Source organism: Aythya marila (genome assembly GCF_965140915.1).
Source record: "Aythya marila genome assembly, chromosome: 4".
In the NCBI taxonomy this organism is placed as follows: Eukaryota; Metazoa; Chordata; class Aves; order Anseriformes; family Anatidae; genus Aythya; species Aythya marila.
In genome coordinates, this window is record NC_139045.1 from 18,011,414 (window position 1) to 18,037,701 (window position 26,288).

A 26,288-nucleotide genomic window follows, 5' to 3' on the forward strand; every position below is an offset into this window, starting at 1 on the left:
TTTTTCAGACAGTTTCTTGCAATTGACAGGAATGTATCAAAACAGATTTTATCAGCAAGCATTTTCTACCAGAGTTTCTTTTGGCATTAAATATTATGTCAACATTTCAAGCCTTAACAAACCAACAAACACCCATTCTGTGAGAACAATCCCGTATTTGAGATCTGCTTAACAAAAATACTATTTAGCTTGGCAGCTCAGCACTGCAGATGCTTCAATTTATCGGGAGAGGAGCAAGCAAGCAGGCATCAATTTTGTATCGAAACAGATTGCTGCCAGCTGGAGTTTGAATGCACCCAGTCTTTGTAGCAAACAAGCAGCATTACAGGAATTCGTTAAAAATAAGTGTGGTCTCCATATTTAACTAGCCCTCAAAAATTATACCCCCCTCCCATTTATTGAGCTCAAAGTTTTGCATACAGCTTGGTCCCACTAGCAAACAAACCAACCAACCAAACTAGAAATAGAGGAAAGGAATCCCTGTTTTACACAGATTAGAAAACATGACCTTTTTCACCTACAACTGTGACTTATAAATATATGCTGTTAAGGCACCACAGAATTGCACTGTCCACTTTCCTGTGTGTAAGGATGAGAAATACATGTATTTCTGCCTTGTTTGGCAGCCACAGGAGCAGGGTCCATCTGACCCAATCCAGGATACAAAGCAGCAGCAGCTCATACCTCCTCTTCAGGTTCCTTGCAGGCTCTGCTGAAGAACTGCCCTCCACAGCCTTTATACATTTGTCTTAGTTTTTTTCCCTTCATTTGTTTTAAAAGACAAAATCAGCTCCTTTCTCACTGATGCCCCACTTCCACCATTTCACAAGACCACAGCTGATGTGCTCTAGCACCTAGTCTTCTGATAGCCCTTCTAGTTCCAGAAGGCACTACACCAACTTGTTTTGAAGCACATATCACCCAAAGCAAGTATTATCACGCTGACAGGTCTCGTCCCAGTGGTACCTTACCTGTCCTCTCCTTAACACAGCCCTATTACATTTTAATAACATGTCTTACTTGCTCAAGATGCAGAACATTTTAAATTATCCGGTGTGTATTTACCGCACTGGCTAGAACTAAAAATAGCATTTTGCTGTTTTATTCTGGTCTTCAGGTATCTCTGACATCGCCCAAGCCAGGGCAGTGGCAGCACAGCAGCTCGCTGTAAGCACACCAGAAGAGCTGCAGCCCTGCAAAGACAGTCAGACCTGTTAAACCAACCTCCACAGCACGCTGCAGGAGAGTGCTGCTGAATGTTTTATGACCGTGTACCAAAATATTTATTTCCAGGCATGGTAATGCACCACCAGCTTTGAAGTACTATGACACATCTTCAGTCTGCACTGAACTATTCAAAATAAGTACAAAGACAGTAAATTAGCTTTTTTGTTCAGTTCCCAGGGCAGCCTCTGCAAACAGCAGGGCACGCATGACATTACTGCTGTAAAATCTTCACGGATTCCTTGAGTCTGAAGAGCTTTGGCACTAACAACGTGTGTTCATCTATCTTTGCCATGGCCAGAAACTCTAGACTCTTTCCTAATCCAGCAGCACCACCAAAGGAGCTGATGCTGGAAGATTATCGGCTCCAACGTTGGAAATGGTGCTCAGCAGTGAGCCAGGAGGCTCCTTACAGCACATCACAGCCGCCTTGTGTATTCACCACAGTTCATCAGCCCTCCTCTGCAAATATCAGATCGCTGTTGCCAAATCCTCCCTTGAAGGATCTTGAGATTTTGGCTTGGCTTACAGCCAGCCTTCCACCAGCAGCCAACACCCGGCCCCACCAGGTTATCTTCTCCCAGGGCACCTGGAGGAACTCCCTTCTGCTCTCCTCCTACCCACCGCAGCTCCCCTGGTGGGAGACTGCTCCATGAAGCAAATATTCTCTCCCCATCTGGATTCAATGCTTTCTTCACAGAAACAGTATAACCAGATTCAACAAGAAAAAAAAAATCCACCAAAAAAATCCAAACCCCACCTCTCCCAGTCCTTGTAACAGCGCCTGGGAAAATATGCCCAAGAACTCCTCCTCAGCCTGTAAAACCACAGAGGCCGAAATACCCCAGTGAGACCCTAACTTCCTTCCTCGGCGCAGGAGCTAAGACAAAGGACCTCTAGAGGGCAAGTATGATGTAATGAACCAGTTCGAAGACAGAGGAAGGAATGAATCACAAGACAAAATATGAGCAAATAAAAGCTCTACATGGACATAAAAGCTCTTGTAGCAGAGACTAAAACGCCTCCTACAGAGAGACACAAATAATACTTTCACTGCCTCCTCTTTCCCAGCTTTGAGTAGAAACAGGCCATGAAGAAACAGAGACATCAGTGCTTTTTTGTTTGTTAAAAAAAAATAAATAAATACAAAAAACACAAACAAAAAGACCCTTCTTAGCTGAGGAAAACACTTTTTAGGCTCCAGGAACCCTGTTAATTCCCACAACCCTAAAACAAGCCTGCTTTATGCAGTAGGAAAACCTGACAGCATTAATAAAGGGCAACAGAGGCACGTCAGGCTCATCTAGCATCCAACCTTTGGAGAGCTCTGACAGGTTGCAAGAGGACTGCCCGTCCCTATGTGAATAGCTCCTAGGAGAGGCTGAAACTTGAAAAGGTTCCTACAATGCAGTATTTGCAGGGCTCTGTGTTATCCCACCAAAACCTGCACAGAGGTGAGTGTGCATCTGTCAACGTTGTTTCCTCAGCTCAGGGAAACAGCACCTCCAAGCCTGTATCTGTGCTCCTCCAACCAGCCTGTGCTTGGTGCCAGCAGGGTACAGAGCCAGGAATATGCTCCATGGGATCCAGCGCAGCACGCCAGGAACACACACTGTCTGCATTTCATGCATAATACGGGGAGAGGTCTTTTTCTGTCTTGACATCAGATAAGGGCGATGGAAAATAACACTGGAAAATAGCTGAATAAAATAGGAAGTGATACGCAGCACAGACAGGAGAAAAGGACTGACATTTTATTTACTAGCACTTCACTGCTGTCTTCCCTGCCTGGGCAAAACAACGGACTCCGTGCCGCTACAATCACGTAATTCACTCTGGGTTGCTAAAGGCATTAATACCTGATGACACGGTCAGATGGATGGTTGGGCTAGACCTATTTTAATCCCGGCAGATTTAGTACATCTGCCACTCCCTGGGGAAGCTAGCAATGTGACAAAAAAGGAGCAAAGGACACAAGTATCTGTGGGCTCTTTAATTCCGCCTTGTGAGGCCAAGTCTCTGGTATCTGGATGTGTTTCTGCTGCCTCTGTTCCTCTTCCCACATTCAACAACCAGTAAGAAAGCTGTCAGAGCAGGGCAAGTCTAAATCAGAGGCTAGACCTTTAGACCCAAGATGCCCTGGCAGAAGACAACTGGCTCCACGTTATAAGACAGCACGGGCAGTGCTGAGCAGATGGTTTTTACTGGCATGCTTTAATTCAGCAAGAACTGAGAGGTGATTGTCTATGCCATGAGAAGAGGAGGCCTTTGAGAGAAAAAGTGTCATCTGTGCCCCAGTTTTTGCTTCCAGAAAGTTACCACGCTCTCCCCAGCTTCCTGTGAGCATCTTGCCCTAGCCAGTGCTCCAGCATGAAAAGCTGATCCTCCTGCAGGCAGCAACACGCTGCGGTGCTCCACACAGCTTGCAGCTCCGGGACATTTTAAGCTCAAATCCTCACCTGAAGAAGAAAATAGCAACTCTCTTCCCATCTCAGAGCAGGAACTAAAATCCTAAATAATTTAGGCTTCTTCTAGGACACAGAAGCTTTTAACCATTATAAATTCAACAGTGTTTCAAACAGCAGGTAATGGTGCAGTGAACTTCCAAGCAAACAGCTACTGAAATCAGGTTAATCTGCGTCTCTTTCATGCGACAGTGGTGACATTTTTATCATCTGCCCTCTTTCAGAGTAGAGAATGGCAACAAAACATCACAAGAATAATTTCATTTTTAACTTCTGACATAATGGAGCTGCAAATTATTTTCCATGTGTAAGATGTCCTTTACAAAACAGCATTTGTTAGACTCCCTCAGACAAAATCCTACAGTGCTTCAAAGCAAAACTGCTTCTAGCCTACAGTGAAAAATGTCACTAATATTAGGACAACATGCCTTAAAATATGAAACTTTAATGATCTATGCAGACCTACCAGGAAAAAAAAAAACACAAACAATTGCCTCTCTGCTAAGAACTTTGGCTATTCAGCAATAGGCTAGGGGCATACATGAGCCTTGTAAACTGCAGCACCCAGGAACAGATTAAAAACAAGGGTTTTACTTAGAACAACAGCTTACAGATCTACAAATATTGATTTATTCACCCATACTGGTTGATTCACACTTGTGCAATTGCTCTTCACCTATGGCCTCACAACAACAGTAACCAGTACCCAGGCAACTGCTATTGAAAAGCAGCACCACAACTATGGATAATTTAGATGAATACATCCCTGAAGATTTACTACTGATTTATCAATGCGCAAGTTCACGGAGCAAATGCAAGTCAGCTCATCACAGGTGCTGCACTTCTCTTTTGTGGGCTTCACACATTCTTTGTAACCCCAGGTGTGCGAATAAAGGTCAGAGTTTACAAAGCTGTCTAGCCATCTTTGATACAAAATCCACAAGTTTCATATCTCTGGGACCGTTCTATGGTCTTCCAATGTTATGTCAACTTATTTCCTTAATAAGGGGCAACAACTGCAACACTGGCAGCTACTTTATCTGCTGAAAAAATATCTTAAAGAATTTGGGGAAAGAAAGGACTTAAAGAAAGCTAGAACACTAGAACAAACAGCACAGTGCCTCAGAGGACTTCCAAATAATAATAATAAAAAAAAAAAAAATAGGAAGAGGACAAAAAGCTTTGGGCTACATCAGATGCATCAAAATTAAGACTCCTATAAAGAACTCCAGTGCAATGACACCTGGTTATTGTCAGTGTCCACTGCAAACACATAAAACAATGTCTATAATCTAAGGGCCTCCAGAAATTCAAAGAAGAAAAAAAAACTACTGAGATAATCCAAGAGAGATCAATACCTATATTTAACTGGAGAGGGAAGGACACAGAGATACTACCAAAAGAGCTAAGTTTTTGGGTGGCACTTCCAAGAAGGTGGCACAGTTTAGCATAGCATATAGCTATTCAGAGCTGGGAATAACAAAACAAAAGCAGTTTGCCACTGCCCCTGATGGTCAGTCAAAGCCCTCCAGTCTCTTCACAAAATAAAAACTTACTGTCCTCTTAATTACTGAGGAAAAAAAAAAAGTGAGAATGTAGATATTTTAAAATTAGTTCAGACAACAGTAATAAAAACCATCAGCTTTGGGCAATCCTAATACTGTTGTGTATAATTTAGAGCCAATATGACAGACTTCCATGGTAGAAAAGACTTGAACTCCATCTCCCAACACTGGAAAATGTTCTTTAGGCACCAGCTTGGACTGAACTGATACAATCTGTTGATGTCCATTTCAGCTGCCCCCTCTATTCATTCAGAGGCTGACCATATTTAAATATTTATAATTAATATTTCAATATTTAAACAACTGTGAGAAAACTGCAGCTCTGTGCTGTTCTGTTGTATGGATTATTACTGTGAAACATCAAAATAAATACCGTGGAGGAGAACTACAGACATTCCTCCCAACATCAGAACAAACACCACAGAAGTGAACTACAAACATGCCCTCATCAGAACGTCTGCTTGCTTTGTGTCATCAAGAGTTTGGAATATGGCTGCCTTAAGCTAGAGAGCAATTTTCTCACAGAAGTTTTGGAATTAAACAAACATATCCAACTTACAATTTAGAAAAAAGGTCCTTGCTTAGAAGTGCTAACAGATGAAACAGATCTCATAGCATGGAAGCCATTTGGTCTATACCACAGAAGGCCTTTAATGAAAGAATTCACATAGGTTTAGATTAATTCTAAACTTATTTATATAGAGGTAACAAAACTTTATAGGTGGTTCACATGTAATAGCTATGCCACTTGAGCAGTTTTGCTGGCTGTTTATAAGAACATTCTTTATTAGCTTGCAAGTATTCTAGGGCTAGATCACGAGACAATTGAGTCATTCAGATAGTCCTCATTGTTCACATGGATGGAAAACATCTAAAAAAAGCCTACAGCAGGCTCTTTATTGCAGCTAGAAAGGCAACAAGTAGTCCAATGAACAGTACTAATATCTGCAAAAGAGTTTAAGCTTGATCTTCTTGTTCCTTGTCAGAGAACAAAGAGAGAGACCAATTTATATGATTCAAATCCTAGAACTTCAAATCTGTAAGATATTATCTATGATCATTAAACAAATACTAAATCTAAAGTTGTTGCTACTGCTTTATTCCACAAAGTTTACAAAACTGTTCAAGCTTTTCTGGAAAACTTCCGGGATGTTCTGTTGTAGAGAGGGATGACAAAAATGACAAAAATAGACAAGCCCAACTTACAAGAGCTGAAGCTTTTAACACAAGAGACTGAAATTGCAGTTTCAACTCATTTGTACCAAAATTCCTGGTTGGAACTAGTCAGAGATGTTAGTTCTGCAATGTGCAAGACATTAAGCAATACCCTCCCTGCTCTGCCCAGTGTTAACAGGCACTTAAACACTGTTTTTTCATACCCAGAGTCCTTTAAGTATTAGACTGTCTACCAGTTAAGAAATAACCTTCCTCCTGGTTTTAGCCTCACTGTAGAAGGTGCCTGGTTTATCCACGTGCAGAAGAGGAAAGAATTTCCCAATGTTTAAGATACTTACATATCAAAGTACTTCCTGAATTATTTTTAACGTAATTTACTTCCAATGCCCAGAGAACAGAATTAGAAGGCACTGAAAGAAGGCTGAATTGATTCAAGAACAGAAGTTTTACTTCATACCAAAATTCCAGACTACCACAGAATTTTTAATGGATACATGAAACTTAATTGGTGGCAGCACTGCAATAAGGTTAACTTTGTTATAAACTCTCATATAGAGCTGTACAACATTCTCAGATATTTTTAAATTTTTATTTGTTGTCTTTTAAAGCAAGTTAAGACCTTTGGATTATTTATATATACACATATATATACTTATGTATATATAAATAGACATTCTTCTCAAATGGAGATCAATTTCATATTTAATAACCTTGCACCTGCAAAGTTAGGTACTCAACAACAACAACAACAAAATCAATCTATATTTTCAAGCATTGTTATCAGCATTGTTTCTAACGTTATACAGCTGGAAAATTGCATTGAAAGCAAACACTAAGATAAAGCCAAAGATAGCCACTCAAAGTGCTGAGACAAGCGGCTTGTTCTGTCTTCTGCATGTTTTGCTCACCAATTTGTGACCTATGCTACAACTGCCCCCAACAGCACAATTCTTCCTGACTTCTTTCTAACTCAGACAAGTTCCCCAATCTTACTCTATGGTGCTCTATGACCAACCACATGAGCGCTGTGTTCACAAATGCATCAAGGTCTTTTGAGTTTCCATACAACTCTTTGCACAGTTTTTTCCTACAAACTGCAAAAGCTTTTCTTCAAAGAAAGAAAAAGAAAGACAAAAACACACCACACCAAGAAAGCCCTTCCAATCAGAGGAGAAACAAAGGAGAAAGGTCTAATAAGCTGCTTGACAGGACAGTAGTGTCTCATCACTATGTGACATGCCATTACCACACTGAAGACTACCAATAGCAAACTAGATGAAAACAGTCACTGAAGACCTAAGTATGTGGCATTTTTAACAACATTCATCAGCTCTCAGGTGTAATCCTCCCAATTTTTAAAGAAAATTTACACATTTGCATATAGTATGACAACACGTTTTAAGATCTTCAAGCTTTTGTTTTGCTTGTGGGGTTGTTTTTTTGTTGTTGCTGCTGTTCTTATAAAAGCACAGGCAGAGTGTGACCTAGATTAATCCCTTGTTTTCCAGACACCGAAAGCTCAAGCACTTTGAAGGTAACTGATTCTACCAAGGAATCTACAGGATGAGAAGAAACAGATGTTTACCTTCTGTTTTCTCTGGGTTTCAACAGGGCATGAAAGAAAGAGGTGTTAAATAAACCCCCAAAAGTATCCCTCTATAAACTTTTGTTTGAACTAGAGCATTTTGTTAGTAAAAACATCCTATCTCACTGTAAAAATTTCAGTGAGAAGCCAGCAGACACCTTTAACAGCCTGTTTAAAGAGACACTATTGTGAGCTGTTACAACCATACCAGCACTATTACTTTTACAATAAGCCATCTAACTGAAGCCATTTCACCTCTTTGTTACATTTCTCACAGATTATTAAACTAAAACTAGCAACCTTTTAACCTCTTAAGAGAGTAAGAAAACAGAATACTGTATTTCCTGATAGAGCACGTACGGTTTTTGGATGAAGCTGCTTTGGTTTTCATGGCTTCTCTAGCCTTCTTTAACAACTGGTTGTAATGCATACTGGAAAGATATGACCTAAATCATACTGTTCTTACCTGATAATATGTTATGGTATATCCAAAAACTGCCCCAGCTTTCCTGACAACATTGCTTTGCCACAAGCATAAGTGTCCCCTGCTATCCATAGTACACCACATGTCCCTTTCAGAGTCACTCAACACCAGGATAAAGGTCCCCAATGAGAATTTGTATGCTTGACCTTTGGAACTGCCAAAACAGGTATTTGTTTCGTAAAAAAAGGATCACTATACTGTACTTTATCTTTAACCCTCAGTCAAGAAGGGGTATTACAGATTTAAATACTCACTGTGTATATACACTGCACTGTAAGATAGTGCATAGGTGCTAGAGGTGGGTCACTTTCTACGGGGAGGCCAAAGAGAAATAAATGAAAGAGCACTAACCAAAAGCATTTTAGAGGAAGTTGCACATCTAGTTCAAAATTACACCTCATGAAAGGTAACTGGTTTTCTCATAATCACATTAAGGCATTGCAGGAAGGATACAAGTACATTCTGACATGTAGTTAGCAAGTTAAGAAGTAACAAAACATATTTTGTGCAATAAGTTAGTTTTTTCTTAGCAGTAAAGACATTGTTGTAACCAGTAAACCATAAAACTTGTAGAAATGCCTTGATCCACTGGAAGATCATCAATGAAAAATGCCAAGGTCAGAAAAAGAAGCCTTATGAATGCTTTAACACACACACACAAAAAAAGTAATGAACAGCTGCAAATACGTAAGTCTCCAGTTCTGCAGACATACCAACAGTACGCTGTCTCACTTTGTCAAGTGTATTCTGGTTTTAAGTCATTGCTTTAAGTGAATGGAAAATGGTTAGAGCAGAGTCAGAGAACAGATATCATATCATAGAAATGTCTGCTATTATTTCATTCCTGAAGTGATGCTAGAAGCAACATTAACTACTGAGCTAGACAATTAATACGTTAATAAGGTAATTAATTCCTTCTCCCTCCCCCCAAGTCCCACTGCAAGTTACATTTCTGACACTTCAGGCAGAGCATGTATGCAAGAAATAGAAGTGAGGTACAACTGCCTCATTGAACAAGCCTAAAACTGTAGAGTTAACTAACTAGTTAACAACAAAATAAGAGAACGAAAGCTTTAACTATATATAATTATTAGAACAAAGCACTACTATAATATCAAGGCAACGAAGAGAAGAAGAAAATACTGAGCCCTATTCTACGTGGTACCAGCTGGTATTATTGCAGTTCATTTATATAAAAAAAAAAAAAAAAAAAAAAGATCATTTGTCTTTTCTTCAAGTTTAAGACATCATACCAGAGAACATCCAAACAGCCAAAGAATATTTTTATTGTATTGCTAAAAAACTATCTGCAAATGTGAAGATGAGAAAAAAAGAAGTCTTTCTTAAAACAGTGAATTACTCTATCAGAAAGCTCGCATGTGTAAATGGAACATTATACTAATGCTCTGTATAAGTTAAAAAGCTATTAACTCAAAAGTCTAACATACCACCCAATTTTGGAAGCTGATTCAGTACAGGAAACAGGTTTCTTAAGACAAATACTGAAATGCAGGTATTTGACTGGCAAAAATAAGATGGTAAAGAATTTGTTAAAGAATCACTCTAAGTGTTATGGCCAATTTGGAGTTATAGCCACATTTTTATGGCAGCAAATATACTTCAAAGATACACAGCCACATTCTTTATTAGCTTGGAAAAGATGAATCACAAGATAGAAATATGTTAAACTTGCAAAAAGGGTGGGGAAGCACTAAGTACTTTAATGCATGGAAAGTGAGGGTGCCATGCTAGATTTAGAGGAAAACAATTACATTTAAATTTCTAGTTTATACTTTATTGCTTATCACAAATTCCCCTGATCCAACTAATTAAGGCATTATGTTCCTAGCAGTATCACTCTACAATTTTATATAAAAAAAAAGTCATATAAGCTCATGCAATACTGTCAGCTTACACCTAAACTAACATTAGTTCAGGAAAATATAAATTAAATCAACAAGCAGAGCATGTTTTATGCTACATCTAATACTTGTATAAGTGAAGACCTGATTTATGACAGCAAATCTCGAGCAAAGCACTCAGTCACGATTGATATGCAGACACAACACACACAAAAGAGCAGGAGGCAAAGCATTAGACTTGTGTTATGAGTGCAGGAAATTAAAAACATACTGCCACAGTACCCAAGTGACAGGTCAGAGCTGTTTTACTCAGCAATTCCAGACTCAAATTCATAACATCTGGTTGGCTACAGCACCTCTTTCACAAAGACATCTGCTATTCACTCAAGGGACACAGGGCTTCCCAGTGATCCTCAGTATCTTTCAAAGAGGGCTTTTCAGTAATTAAAAGCGGTTTTTAATTCAGCAAGTATGCACTGATTCTTAGGAATCTAAATTAGGCTTCTAACCCTCCTGAAAAAGACCTGGAAATTCCTGTGAATAGAAACCTCATCTGAAGACCCTTCTGTCTCCTGGCAGAGACTAACTAGCATCAGGTGCCCTGACTGGCATAAACAAGGAAAACAAACCCAATATGAAGTCCTTAAAAACACTGCCAGATTTTGGAATACCATCTGCCACAATCCATTGCCATTCCTCCTTTGCCATACATGCAGACACACAAACTAACAAGTTTGGATAATTTCATCTTCAAGCATAGTCTACAGTGACAGAAATACAAAGACAGCTGACACTGAAAGGGTAGCTACCACAAACCTTCCAGAAAAACCTGTTATTCTGCATGACTCTTCTATTTATTTATTTTAAAGCCATAACACATGAGCTTTAATCATTACTTACTTCAACGTGGTTAAACAGTAAAAACTACATCTAAGTTTCATTGCCATACTTCTTATTGTTACTGTTAAAACCTCCTTATGCTTCACTGGAAAACAAATAGAACAGACTACGTACTCCAAGTGCTGGGTAACCTGAAGACATCAACTAGAAAAAAAACAAGGCTTCTCTCTGTACTCCTTGACACCAAAATCAATGAAAGTTCACAGAAGTTCTGTTGCAAAGCCGTCTTTCCAAGAAAGGAAACAATACAGTAATCTAACATATAAACCTAATTTAAGTTCCACTACAGAGTATGTATAAATACTTTCAGAATACTCACCAGAACCAAAAGACGACAGGCTTTGGTGTCTATTTCTTCCAGGAGTACCTACGATGTTCAGAAAAGAAAGCAGAATTACACTTCAAGCCAGTAAAGGGGAGCAAATCTTTTGAGATTCTTTCCACGTAACCTCCTGCAGTTTCAGTTACTTCCTTGTGATGGCTGATAGCATGTTTGACAGAAAGATTTGGCATTATAAGGTTAACCTATCTGGAAAATGGATGATGAATTCCTATTAACAATTTTTTTTCCATTACAATTATCACACTTCATTTAAGCCAGGTAGCACTGTTTCATTTTACTCATTCATATAGCACAGTAGAGTGATTAATAAGTAATAGAAGAAAACAAATATTATCTGTACCATTATCATTTTAATTTTTTTTTTTTTTTTTTAGTCATACACTTCATTTATTTTATTTGCATAGAGCAGCTATAAATAACAGCACTCTTAAATGTGCTACCAATCAAGTCAGATAGAAATGAAAACAGAGAAGGTTAATCTACCCTTACTGTATTGTTTCAGAGTCATGTGAAAGCTGATCTAAGAACCTCATCATTTTGAATTATATGAATTAAATGAAAGCACTTTTTGCTAGTTATAAGTGCAGAAGTAATGAGTAGAAGTTTATAGAAGGTCTGTTTACAACACCTATCAGGTTGAGCTTTCTTCACGCTTCAGAAATAGTGTGTGATCCCACAGCAAGTATACCAATAATGAATGATCTGCTCTGTAGCACAATTGTAATTGTTTCCCTTCACCTCAAACATGCAAATCAAACTTTGCTCCCAAACTGAAAATTTTGTGTTATGGAACTTTTCAGAGAAATCAGATCTATTCTTTTGATTCACTCTGGTAGTTAATTACGAATTTCAAATAAAAATTAAAATAAAGCAAACACCTGATACAGAAATGGAAAGTCAAGTACATGTTACCCTAAATAGCCAAAGCTGATCAGTAAGCTCTCAGAAGCAAGCTTAAACAAAAGCTTGGGAAAGCTAGTCTGAGATTCGTCTTGCAAGTATACAATTTTATAAAGCAGGTTTCGTAAAAGCATTTAACCGATGTTATCAAGTGCACCAAGTCCTCACGGGATACAAGTTTCAAGCAGACATGAAGTGTCCTGACTTTTACCCATGGATAAACAAGTATCTAAGAAACACTTTGCAGAGCCAGTCTCCAATCCTGTGAGCTACAGGTGAAGACAGCAGACTATCTTAATTACTCTGAAAAGCTGTAGAGCATAGCCACCCTTTTTCAAGACAGAGGGATTCAAGAATGTAAATGAAAAATTTACTTTACCCAACAGCTGATTGCCTCTAGCCTCACTGAATTTCCTTGCTGGGTGCAATGGCCCGGGTGATTTTGTTATGGATTGGCTTAAGGCAGCAGACCTCACCTTGGCTCCTAGAAGTAGAGGTTTAGATCAGGTTTAAAAGTACAGCTATGACGGTAAGTAAAGACATGCCTACCAGCACATATTTACAGTTCAATACCAGATGCACAAGTCCACTTGTGCACCACAAATACAAAAAGAGACATTATCTAGAAAATTTAGTTACATTTTAGAATTGTTTTTACCAGAACTCACCGTGGAGGAAATAAAAGATAATTTCAATAAAGCTTGTAAGTAGAAGAAAAGGTCAATTTCAACTTAGCACTAAGATCAAATTACCTAAGTCTCAGAACAGCAACAAATACAACTCAGGTACATAAAAGTTGGCTGAAAGGGACTTCTGGAGCTAGCTAGCCGCCTCCAAATCAGAGCAGGGTCACCACCAAGGCAAGGTCAGCTGGCCATGTCTAGCTTTGTCTTGAAAGCCTCCAGAAATGGAGACTCTACGGCCTTGCTGACAACCTGCTCTTGTACTATACAATCCTCCTCATAATTTCCTTCCCCAAAGGGAGAGTCTTCTGCTCCACAATTTATGTTTATTTCTTATTGCTACATCATCTGGTACTCCCGAGAAGAGTTTGGCATCATCTTTGCAACTGTTCAAGAAATTGCAGACTATTGCAATACCTTCCCTTACTCTTCTTTTTGCTTGACTGAAGAAGCCTAACTCCTCCAACCTCTCCTCACAGCTGATGTGCTCTGAAACTCTATCTTCCCAAGTCTCTTGTTTCCAAATAGCCTTTGTGAAATGGGGAAGCCCCAAAACACAGAGCAGTCCAGGTGGAGCCTTCACCAGTGCCAAGTTGAGGGAGAACACCAACTTCTGGCCACACTGCTGCTGCAGGTGCTGAAGGCATGCTTCTAGCACCCAGGTCACTGAAGAGGTTGAACAATGCATAATTGCATTGCAGATACTGGGCCTGACAAAAAAGACAGCTTGTCAGGCAGCCATATAATTCTTGTTTGTTTCAGTGATACACAGTTTCTGGCAGGGTCTGTTTCTTTTCATTGTTTACCATTTTAAAGTATGTCATTACAGCATGACATTTGGCCAGCTTAAAACTTAAGCCTAAAGCAGAAGCATAGTATTTAATTAGGTTTATCCAATTACAATAACCAGTACACCACAAAGATGGTCAGAAGCAAGCTGATTATAACTAGGATTTAAGAGAGAGAGAGCACAAGCTTATTTATCTCCTCCCTTTACGTCTTCAATTTTGGTCAGAGAATGAGTTGTCAACTGCTCTTTGTGGCTTGACTTGGAAAAGCACTGAGCCAGGGCTGCTCTATCAGCCAACAAACAGCCACATTTAAACTAAGTTTCCTTTAGCATAAGATGAAGAAGCACAATTGCCTTTTCTCCACCACAAAAGAGAGCAGACATCTAGTTCCCCTCAGTCAGTCAGAAGAATATCAAGAAAAAGCATCACAGAGAAATGTTTGTGTGATTCTTCCCTTCAAATAGTGTGACAATGCCATCCAGACAAGATACATTATCCAGGAATACCTCATTTATAGTGCTAACCCTATCCGTTTTCTGTTCCAAAAGGGGCAAAGATCATCTAAAGTCTGCATGATGAAAACGACAACAATGCATTGAAGATAAATTCTAAGTATGTCTACCCTGCAGGTCAGCAGCAGCTACAGAGCCTGTGCCTGAGCTTTGTGACAGAAAAAAAAAAGCCACTAGAACAATGTAAAACCCAAGTGATGATATGTACAACATAACAAAGTGCATTTAGTCTCCATGCAAAACAGACATACTGCTCCTGAGTAAGTCCATACGGCAGTGCAGACCTTCTCTTTTGCCTTACATACCCAATCAATTACAGTTCAAAGGACATTCTAGCCTTCCTATGAGATCTTACAAAACTTATGGCCCCACTGGTGTGATCTTACTTCCTCACAGCATCTGCCCAGAACACTGCTTATTAAAATAAGCATTGCTTCAGTACACAGCCAAGTGCAAAAGGTAAGGTACCACAACAGTGGTAACTCCAGTTTCACTCTAGTTACAAACAGATCCAGATACCTTTTGGAGGTGTTTTTAATGAGTGTAATCTAGGTCTTGGTACTGCTTTCAAAGAGACAGGTCCAGAAGCACCATTCTGGCAGGCTGGTTTTGAAGGCCATTCTCCATTCTTGATGATGATCGTGGCACTTGTAGCTACAACACAGAATGGCAGAGAATTTGCTCTAGGCAGTATCTACCTTGTGGAAAATTAAATCATAAAGTAAGCCTGTTTTACTTTCAGGCTAAAGTTACAAGAAACACAAGCTAGAATAAAAATATTACGAACGCTTCTGCTACAGTTGATCAGTCTGTACAGAAGATATCAGGTTAGTCTCAAGACATTACAAATATTTCTTTGAACAGGGCATACAGCTTTGAACTTAGCAAAAGAGGTGGGCATATGCAAAAGAATATTGATCAAGGAACACAAACAGAAGCCTAAGTATGCTGTATAAAGCAAATGCAGAACACATTTCAGTTTGAGTAAACCAAGAAAGAATATCAGCAGTATGTGAAGCCATTTTTTTAAAAAACAAAAGTCAAATTAAAAACTCAGACAGCTGTCTCAAGCAACATCTTTCCTTGTTTTCTGTCCTTTGTGTAAAGAGCTCTGTTTCAGTGATATCATGAATGCACCACAAGCACTCCTGCCATCTTCCTTGTGAGGAACTAAAAATGGGTGAGCCCAATTCCGTTCAGCAGCTGCCAAAAAAATTTTAAGAAGGGTTCCTGTAGTCTTTTAAGTCATTTGTAAGAGTCACCTCCTCAGTGACAGCAAGCCTCAGATGATGATCCCCCAACACCAACTTTTCTTTGGAGAGAGGAGTACAAGTCACACAGAAAAAAAAAAATAAAAAAAATCTCCACACAAAAAGGGGCACGCAGACCCAAACAGAAAAAAATAGGACAATAACCAGTTTGTACCTCAGGTCAAAATCATGTTTCCAACTAAGAGGGCGGATGCTGCACAAGACATTTTATTCCATTTCAGAGGAACTTGGGAGAGATTTGGTTCAGTGTCACAATGAAAACTTAGTTGAAAAAAGAAAACTGAAACTTGGGGAGAGTCAATGCATTCTTTTAGTATTGCAGCAAAAAATATGAAAAGACTTCTGAAGTACTGATTGAGTATACTTTGGTTCAGCTACTCAAAAAATAGGTATACTGAGATTAAAAGCAAGAAGCTCACATCACATTTACCAGAGAATAAGCAAAAACTAACTCACGTTGGAATAGTTTGTCACACCATTGCTTTTTTCACAGGTCAGTTGGGAGCAGAATGGGTGCGTGTTGAAAAAGGGGTTCATACAATACCGCATTTTACCTCATATTTTAATGAGGCTGATTTTAAGGTAATGAGAACTACATATCTAATATTGTTCATCAAAAGATGGAACAGCCTTGAGATTATTTAAATGTCAATTTAAATACACTAGCATAAACGGTATAATTAACTGCTTCAGAAAAGTGCTTCTTGGCCAGGAATCAATACATCTACATCAGAAGGAAGGACAGAGCTGCTTTTTCTTCCCCTTTGAGAAAGGGTCTCCTTCTGAAAGCACAAAAGCTAAACATTTGCAAAAGAAATTTATTTATACACAAGGAACAATTTGCATAATACATCAATGCTGCAGTTACTCTAGTACGCTCTGACCCTGACCTACATCAGATGATTCAAACTAACTTGTTCTAGGAAAGCATCAGCTCTGAAACAATCCTCAACTTTTCTGTGAGTTTCTAAAAATCTAGGATTTTTGCTCAGAGTTCACTGCAAGCAGTTAAATACTGCCTACAAACTGCTGTGCTATTTTTCAATAATCACTTCAGGGGTAAGAGCACTCCTGGTGCAGGACCACTTATGCTCTGCTTGTTGTATTAGAAGCTCCGGAGTCACCTAAAAAGAGCTAAGAGCAGGAAAGAAAGAGGGAGACTTGCAAAGTTTGATTATTATATGACTCAAAGATGGTTTCTCATAGAATTAGCAGTAGTTATTGCAATCTTGATGAAATACTGACAGACTTGAAATGGTCTCGTTTAAGAGTTAAGAGCTAAAGGGTTTAAACACTCACTATCAGAATTTTAATGAAGTATTGGCAATATGGAAATGAAGCTCAAGGTCAATTGCTAGGATCAGCTTTTTTAACTTCTGAAATACTACTTCCTTTGCATGTAATTATTCTAATGCAATTCAAGTTTGAATTCTTGCTCAACCTCAGAGTTTAAACATTTCAGTATGTTCAATCATAATATTTTCAGCTCACGACTAAAACCAAGCTAGTTAAAAACACATTTTTGAGGTTCCAACTGACAGCTTGAATGCAAAATATGCTTTTAATATCAAGAAAACTTCAAATTTCATTATTTCTAAATTTTTCTGACAGTAAGAGTCTCTCTAGAGAGAAAGAATCATAAAACTCAAGTGATCGGTAGACAAAAGAAACTAATGCTGCTACAGGAAACAACCAATCCAAGGACATCCCATAACAAAGGGCTAGGCTGACACAGCAGGAGGAACATGCTCTTTTCTAAGTTTCTTCCTGCTAACAAGAGGCAAACTCCTTAATCAAAACAAGCGAAAGGAGTTTGTCAATTTAATGTAGTCGTGAGGACCACAATAGTTTGTTAGGAATTTCATTACATTCACAGAATAAATCTTCCATCCCAATCTTTGTGTCTTCTGCCAATCTAATAAAACCACTTTAGTTTTTATGAACACAGACTTTTTTTCTGACATTATTGCATAGTAGACTAAATGAAAGACTAGGAAAAAAAAAAAAAAAGGAACAGCACTGTACATAAAACATTAGGGTAAAAAGTAAACTTACTGTCTCTACAGTTTGATTCAAAGTCATATAAACTTCTAGCATACGAATCTAATGTAACCCAAATTCATTATCCTCACAAAAACTGTCTATCAGACTTAAATCTATCTTATGAATTTCAGCAATTTAACCAAAGAAAGTCATCTCAGGGAAAAAACATCAGCAAATTAAAACATTTCATACATCTACCAACATCCGTAAAACAGATTACATGCTTTAAAAGAGAAATAAAAAGAAACACAACCTACTTCTCTTCCCAGTAAACGAGGCTAACAAAGGAATAATACAAAAGCTGTAAGATCCCACTACCAGCAGTGTCAGTAAGGTAATATCATAGTGGCTTCCTGAATCGGTCGGTGGTGTTAGTGTAGAATTGATGAAAATATCAGGAGAAAAATTAGTTTCTGTGCAACTGCGGAGTCCTCCTGGTATAGTCATTTAAAAAGAATCAAAGCAAGCTTGAAGCCAAGAAGACTGCAGCCATGTTCAACCTCTCATATTGCTGTTGCTTGCTCTTCGTGAATCAGAGTGGAAAAAATTGTAAGCTTCGAGGCGGTGGACAAAACAGATTAAACCAGCTAGCAAATCACTCTAAATAAGGAGCCATCAGTTTGGATGCTTAATCTGCATACATTTCTTTGTTATGAAGCAATGACCCTTTCCTTTGTTACATGAGAGAGTAAAATGAAGAAAGGACAAAGCTGCTTGGGAATTCCAGATACAGTTCTACAATTGAACAGCAGCAAAAGTCAACATGGCTGTCAGGGCAACAGAACCAGCCTGATGACAGAAAAACATGCAGTGCATATTTTATTACAGATACTCGTTCCTTTGAGGAATAAGTTAGCTTTTCATTTTTAATGAAGACACTTGAGGGAAAAAAAGAACACAAGAAAATTTTGTTGTTACATATGCATGCATGCATGCGCATACATAAACTGCAGTTGTATGTTAAAGCACAAGGGTTTTTTTCCAGTCCATCGAAGACAGATTTCAAAGACAGCTGGCACAAAGGAAATGCCTTTGCCCAGTCTCCAAGATGAAACAGATGATGCAATAGTAACAGAATATTTGAACGTGGTCATTTGAATATGTCTAGCTGGGAATACTGATACGTCTGACAGAGTTAATTGTGTGTTATTTCCTTCACATTTTTACCCTGTAACTCCCACAACAGCTGTTACTGACCCTAGGTAGAGCTTCAAACTAAAGATAGTTCTTTTCTTTTTTCTCCCCAGTTTTGATCAAGACAGATTTGCTTCAGGTCATAAAGCAGTGCTTACAGTTCCAATAAAAATGATAAATGCCATTCAAAGTTATATGTTCTAACAGCAATTTCACTTACCTGCTTTTGATCTCATCTTCACGTTTTGTCCTAGAACTCTAGAAGAAGATATGATCTAGCTCAACAAGAGTGTTTAGTATAAAACAAACCTGTAATGTGCTGTTCCAAATATTCTGACAAGTATGAAACTATATGTAAATACAAGGAAACTTCCACTCGGGAACACCTGCTAGTTTTGTGACATTTCATGGTGGAAGAAGAGCTGTACTGATATCTCTGTTCAACAAATAAAAATCCAAGGCTCAAAGTTCCTTCAGATGACATGTCTGCAGAAGGAAAGTTGTAAGCTAAGGGGCAAAAAGAGTAAGGTCCAGAAGTAATAAGAAGTAAGAAGTAAATGGAAGAAGCAAATAGAAGTAAGATGAGAATTAATTCAGGATTTCTTTCAATGGGATTTTTCAACGCAGTTATTGCTGGGTAACAATTACAACTCATTACACTGACAGCTACTTACAATTACTGCTGAAAAGACTTCTCTCACTCTGAGTGCTGCTGAGCGATGAGATGCTAGGTGTCCTCTCCAGCACTGATCTTTTGACAGGCACTTTAGATTTGGGTAGAGGTTTACTAGAGCTAGCCCAGAAGGCTGAAGAATTTTTCATGGAGACATGCTTCTCTCTTGGTGAAGATCCTACACCTGTCAGGGGGAAGGAGTTGGGGGAAAGGTGAGAAGAACAAAACAAAACTGAAAAGAAGCTTAAGCAGTTGCCTCTTCTACATATATGCCTACAAAAAGAAATATTTATGTATATTAAAAATTATATGCAAAGAAGACATAATTAATCCATATTTACATGGTAAATAAAAGCAATGCCTTCTAGTTTTTAAGCTCCTTCACAGAATCACAGAACTGTAGGGGTTGGAAGGGACCTCTGGACATTATCTGATCCAACCCCCCTGACAAGCAGGGTCAACTAGAGCATGTTGTATAGGATAGCATCCAGGTGGGTTTTGAGCATCTCCAAAGAAGGAAACTACACAACCTCCCTGGGCAACCTCTCCCAGTGCTCTGTCACCCTATTTCCTTGAGGAAAAAAAATAAAAATGCTGTAAATCAGCAAAACTGTTCTAAAGACATAAGAATTCAATTTTACCTGCATGTTCAACTCAGGACTAAATCAAATTCTATATAGACTGGCCTTCAAGGTTGACATTTTCATGCACATAGAAGTTTTTCTTGCATTCATGTTGAACATATACCTCTGTGTACTATGGTTAGCTGTACTGGCAATCCCATAAAATATTATCTCTGGCTCAAAGATGATCGAAGAAAGATTCTTTTGTTTCTTTCCACCTCCAAACATAGAAATGATTTTTTCCCCTTTGACAGAGCACTGTCAGAGTGCTAAAAGATAGTTTGCTTTACAAGAGTATCAGATTGTGCTGTATGCACATAAATATACTTTAAAACCGACTAGTTCTGCAAAACTAGTTGAACAGCACTCCCTGGAACCAAGTTCTCAATGGCCAACTGCTGCAGACACATTTTTGCATTAATTGCTGTTTGCATTTTAGCTCTTGAATACAAATGCCCAATAGCTAAATTAATCAACCTATTTAAGTTGAGAAGTGTGCCATCTTCAGACAGGAGCTGGCTTTTGTACTACTAACGAACTGAACTAAAATTTTCTTCCTGAAAGTGTAGCTGATTTATTTCACTTCATTTATTCCTGAAAAGCATACACCCAGACTGAAACTACAAAGGTCCAAAAGAAATTATGTATACACAGGCTTGTCTTGCAAGCACTGAGTTGACTAATATCGGCTCTGACTTAAAATTTAGATGCCAATGTCTTTATATAGTACTCCAAATAACCATGGAAAAGCTGTCATAGTTCTTGTACAGAAACAAGAACAGAGACAAGACAGACAGACTTAGGTATTATTCATATACAAAAATCTAATATACAAAATATCTTGACTTCTGACATTATTGCCATTTTCAAGTTTGACAGACATTGCTCATCTTACTCAAGAAGAGATTATTACAGCATTTCAGGTCTTACTTTGAATACTCAATCTTCTCTTTAAATACAATACTCTTTCCTTTATTCTTGCCACTATAACCCTATTTCAATTATGCTTAAACTATGAGAGAGAGTTGAAACATGACAAAATTAGCTAGTAATTCCACTTTATTCAACATCAGTTTTGCTACAGAGACTCTACTCTGGAACACCAATGATTAAGAAACCATCAGTTTGCACCAAGACCTAGAAAGAGTGGCACGAAGGGGATTACAAGAAGATTTAGGCAACAGAAGCACTTACGCCTAATGTCTGCATTTCAACAGTAGGTGGTGTGACAGGATTAGGTAACGTCTGGAAACATCCTCTGTCAAGTACACAAAAGGCTGAACAGCACCAGTAAAGGAAGATGCACCCGTGCTATCCCCTGCTGTTCCACCCAGTAATAAAGAGAGAAACCCTATCTACAATATAGGCTAAAGATACAATAAGATCTTATGTGATACCGGTCACTGAGAAGGACAGACAAGCATCAGTGAGTCATTAAACATACTTTACACCAGACCTCCCTTAAGATCTGCACTTCTACTACTTGTTTGGCGTTACTATGAAGAACTGTGATGCGGTATATGGCTTTAGCCACAATAGCCTGGTATTAAATATGAGACAAAATTATCAGCCATATTCTAGAATTCCGTGTAATTTATTACAAAAGACATTTGATTACATCCAATTTGCCACAGAGCATCCGACCCTTTTTGATGGTATGAGCACAGCATGAACCTTGAGCTCACCCTCACGGAAGTCACCTCTGAACCAGCGCTCCAGGCAACAACTCTGAAATCATTCATTTGATGAAAAAATAAACATACAATTAAAAAATAAACCATTTCACTACATCACAGAACAAGTCTGACAGCTTTCAAACTTTGCACAGAAACAGCAGCTTATTCCATTAATGGATCAACATACCAGAAAACTAACTAATCCAGTCCCGTCAAAAATTCCTTTTCTAAATAGCCTCTTAGTGAAATAAGGTAAAAATTAAACTACACAACCAATCCCTCCTGACTGTCACCACCCCTAAAACAAAACAAACACAAAAAGGCTGCTGCACAAACACTGCAGGTTAGGTTTGTCTGACTCCAATATGTTAAAGGTTTACATTTTTACATTTGTACCTTTTGGAAGAAATGCTGCTGCTAAGCTGCATTTTATGGTTTAAAGGTGAGGGCGGCATGCCCAATTGCTATAGTGACAGGCTCTAAATTCATCCACTTCAAAAGACACAGGAAAGAAATCCTGTTTTCTGTACAGTGATTTTCACTCAAGAGGGATAGAGGCAAGCATGTGAGAATGCTCAGTCTCCTCCTGTACAGCATGTTCCATATATAAAAAATGATTTCCAGCCAGCTCAGCTTCTTTGCTGAAGCTGGAATGTGGCAGTGCTCTAAACCAGCTGTGAACTCAAACGCCTTCAAGTGAGCACAGCCAGCTCTACGATGTCCAGCTTCAGAAGCAAGTCAAACAGACGACCTTTGTTTTCTCCTTGGTTTTGCTGCTTGTTGCTTTCCTATAAGGCTTCTGTTAAAATAAGTACTCAAGCACACAAATACATTTTTCAAAAGCTGTCCTTGAAGAATTTAAGTCATGACACAAGATCATTTAGCAGTTACTCTAGGTGTTATTTCAAACTATAACAATGTTTTTAAGAAAGTAGCTTAAAAAGTACCATTCCCTAAGCAAGGAGTAGCACAGAATTAAATGAAAAGGTTTTGAAGATGAAGACAGTAAGATATGGTTTATAAACAGAAGTACTGGAAACACACACAAAAGCAGGATATTTAGTGAACCATTATGATAAAGACAACAAGCAGTATCATCAAAGTAGCTGGCTTTCATCAGTTATTTAATCTAGTCATTGAAGTAGAACACTAAAAATATCACATTCCTCTACAGTGAAATAATAAACTGGCAATTATTTAGAAAAAAAAAAATCTCTACGCAACAACTACGTGATATCAAGTATGGTAAAGTGGTTTTGTACTAGAATGGAAATAAGAAGGAACATAGCCCATTTTTCAAGTAGTTCTGAAATTGGATTTCACATCTTTACTCAAATAGCAATGCTCTCATATGAATCCTACATAGGTGGTTATTGTTCAGAATAAATTAAGACTTCCTTTAAATAGTGCTGGAGCCTAAAAAAAATCACGTCAAGAAAATGAACACATGCTTGTAGTGAGTAGCTTGGGACAACAGTCACAACAGGCAGATTTTAAAGGTAAATATGCATTTACCAGTTCTGAGATTTAGTATTCACTGTTTCAAACCATACTGACCCATCTCAGATCCGTAACTGAGCATACAGCAGATAGCATTCAGGGAGCTATGCGACACTTGGAAATGAATGGTCAGAAGCCTTTCCCAAACAGAAACTTAAGGCAGACTTAGTTCACAACAGGTTTTCAGAGGGTTTTTCTTTTTGCTTTTGTTTTTTAATGCTAAAGCTGATAACATCAGTTAGTTCTGGGTTTTCATTGCCATATTATCTAAATACATTAAATTTTAGACTTTTGTCTTATGCTTTTCTGACTTTTCTTCTACAAGTATAAAAATCCAGAGAGGTCTATTTCAAAAGTGCTAAACACTTCAGCTTTCAAAAATTATTTTATGCTTCATAAACTTAAACAGTTTAAGTCTATGGTACAAGTGTTTTGCAAAGCAAGGGGAATAAATCTTTAAGAGAACACTATTTTTTGGGGTGTCTATTGATAGGCACAAATAAATCATGCAAAGACAAATTGGACTTTGCTGTTGTTTCCATTGCAGTAGACTGATCTTTAGATAGATATGAGTGTTTGTGATTTTTTTGAACACTGCAAAGTAGCAGCAACAGCTGTAAGATTCATCAGCCATTCAGCAATATTAGTTATATTGTTATACACCAGTCAGTGTTCCTTTGAGGAATAAAAGCTAGTTATAGCGTACTTTAGTAGTGTAGTGTATTTTCTACTGGTAGAAATATCTTTTTAGTTCTCTCCCCCTTTGAAAGCATCAAGCTACTACCGAAAGAGAAGGTAGAAGACAGCTATGTTATATGGCTAGTAATACTGCAGCTGCTAAACACAAACACGAAGACAGGGAACGTTAAGTTCGTGCTAGGTCTTCAAATATTTATATTAGAGAGATTTATTTGTTTAGGGGATAACAACTGATCAGAGAACAGTTCACACATTAAGGCAAGACCCACTTCCCTATCTGATGTAGACTCCCACAGTGTTGTTCCCTCCATCGCTAATCACCAGGAATGTGCTCCTTTTTGGCACAGATACCAATGAGCCAGAAACAAGTTTGTGCCAAAACCAAAACTGGGCTGCCAGCAGTCACATGGGTATTCACATGTTTCTCCCCTTGCAGCCCAAAAATCTCAGAGTGAAACTGAAAAGCAATCCTTAGTGCTGTAAAGCATTTTGCTGTTGTTAACTGATAATAAAACCAATCCTTTTCACCCTCTCAAGCACTTCACAACTTCAGAATTGTTTGCCATCTCACTACCTGCTATACTCACTCAATTTTAGTTTTTTTTAGGTTTTATTTTTATAGACTAAACTAGAGAAGACCCACTAAAGACCATATCCATGCAGTTGCACTGTCATCTCTTATAACCACAGGCAAAACCAGCCTCCAAACAGTTCATTTTATGCCAGCTTCCAAAGGCAACTGTATGGTGGTGGCAAGACTTGCCCATTTCAGCTGTACCAGGAGACTGCCGTAAGTTGTTTGCATCCCAATTTAAGCAAAAAACAAACAACTAGCAGTTTTTGGAAATTTTCATCTGTTTAGTAGTAATGGGCACAGGGAAGAGTCAAAGCAATATAATATGAAGAAATCTGAGCCAAAAGAAAGCCACCAACCACAACCAATCATGCTTTTCATTATTTTCCATCTGTCTGTATCATAAACCCCTTAGTGTTATGCACCAAACATTTGTTGATAATTTAAAATTTAAAAAAAAAAATCTACATTATTTATAAATATTTTAAATTTTCTATTGCAGGAATTACATAGAACATACCTTGCATGAGAACGAACCTCACTGCAGCAAAATGTAAATACAATTTTCTTCAGGATGACAAGGATTTCTGTTTCTTTCCTCCTTTACCCCACCCAGAGAGAATTCAGAACTAACCAGTAAAGGTGAAGAATTATTTGAAGACACCTCAGCATGTCCTTGCAAGTAAATGACTAGGTACCTAGAAATTCCCCTGCAGGGAACTGGTGCACACCTTACTCCTAGAGGAGAATATTCTTATAGATACATACATATTTCTGACAGCCTTCACATGTGGACTGGTAGTATCAGTCTCTGCAGGTATGATCATGTTTCTCGCTACAGGTATAACTCATTAAAATCCCAACGTGGCTAGTCACAAGTTATGTGTAAAAAGCCTGGGAACTTATGTGAAAACTTAACTCCTTATGTATGGTCACTCTGGCACCAGAAACAAAGCTGACAAGAAGAAATGCTCCCTTTTGAATCTTGAAGTTAAAAGATGTGTAATGCATTCAACAGAATACTGGAAATATCAATCTTTGGAATAAAGATCATTTAAGTTTATCCTCAAAATTTGCCATCACTTCTTCTCCTGCTCCCCAAAACAAACAAACCTCAAAGCACCATCTCTAGGACTACTAAGCCAGAAATAAATCAGTCAACCTGTTTGTAAGTTATTTGTTTTAACGGGTCCCACATTACTTCAAAGCCAAAAAAACCTTCCGTTTCTGCTCATTTCTCATAAACCATTTGATTTAAAACTAGGAAATAACAAAATGGGTGTTTTTATGCTGAATCCTATATAAGGCTTATAAAGTATTAATAACATTTACTGCACAGTAAGAGAGCACCTTGTTCATGAAATATAAGGAAATGAAATAAATACAGAAATTATAGCAAGCTTTTCCACTAGTGTACATAGTCAAAACTAAAGGAAATCGATTGTGTGTACTTCAGATTACATCATTTTACGTCTCTTTTTGGGCCTCAAAATGAGAACCAACCATTCTGTACATGAACAACCAACACTTGCAGCAGAGGCTTAGAGATCAATACTGGTGTGAGGATATACGCTGCATTGGGCAGCTTCCAGCAAACCATTCCTG

At 38.3% G+C, this 26,288-nt stretch overlaps 1 protein-coding gene across 4 annotated transcripts in view; it reads right to left on the reverse strand.

Moving 5' to 3' along the window:
• Positions 1-26,288, reverse strand: part of MTUS1 (microtubule associated scaffold protein 1) — a 113,479-nt gene that overhangs the window by 50,705 nt on the left and 36,486 nt on the right. For all 4 annotated transcript variants that reach the window (XM_082758965.1, XM_082758967.1, XM_082758966.1 and 1 more), the window contains exons 4-7: positions 19,613-19,795; positions 15,010-15,144; positions 12,884-12,988; positions 11,581-11,628 (exon numbers count right to left, since the gene is read on the reverse strand). In XM_082758965.1, the coding sequence (XP_082615091.1) occupies positions 11,581-11,628; positions 12,884-12,988; positions 15,010-15,144; positions 19,613-19,795 (471 nt within the window). The remainder of the gene's footprint in view (positions 1-11,580; positions 11,629-12,883; positions 12,989-15,009; positions 15,145-19,612; positions 19,796-26,288) is intronic.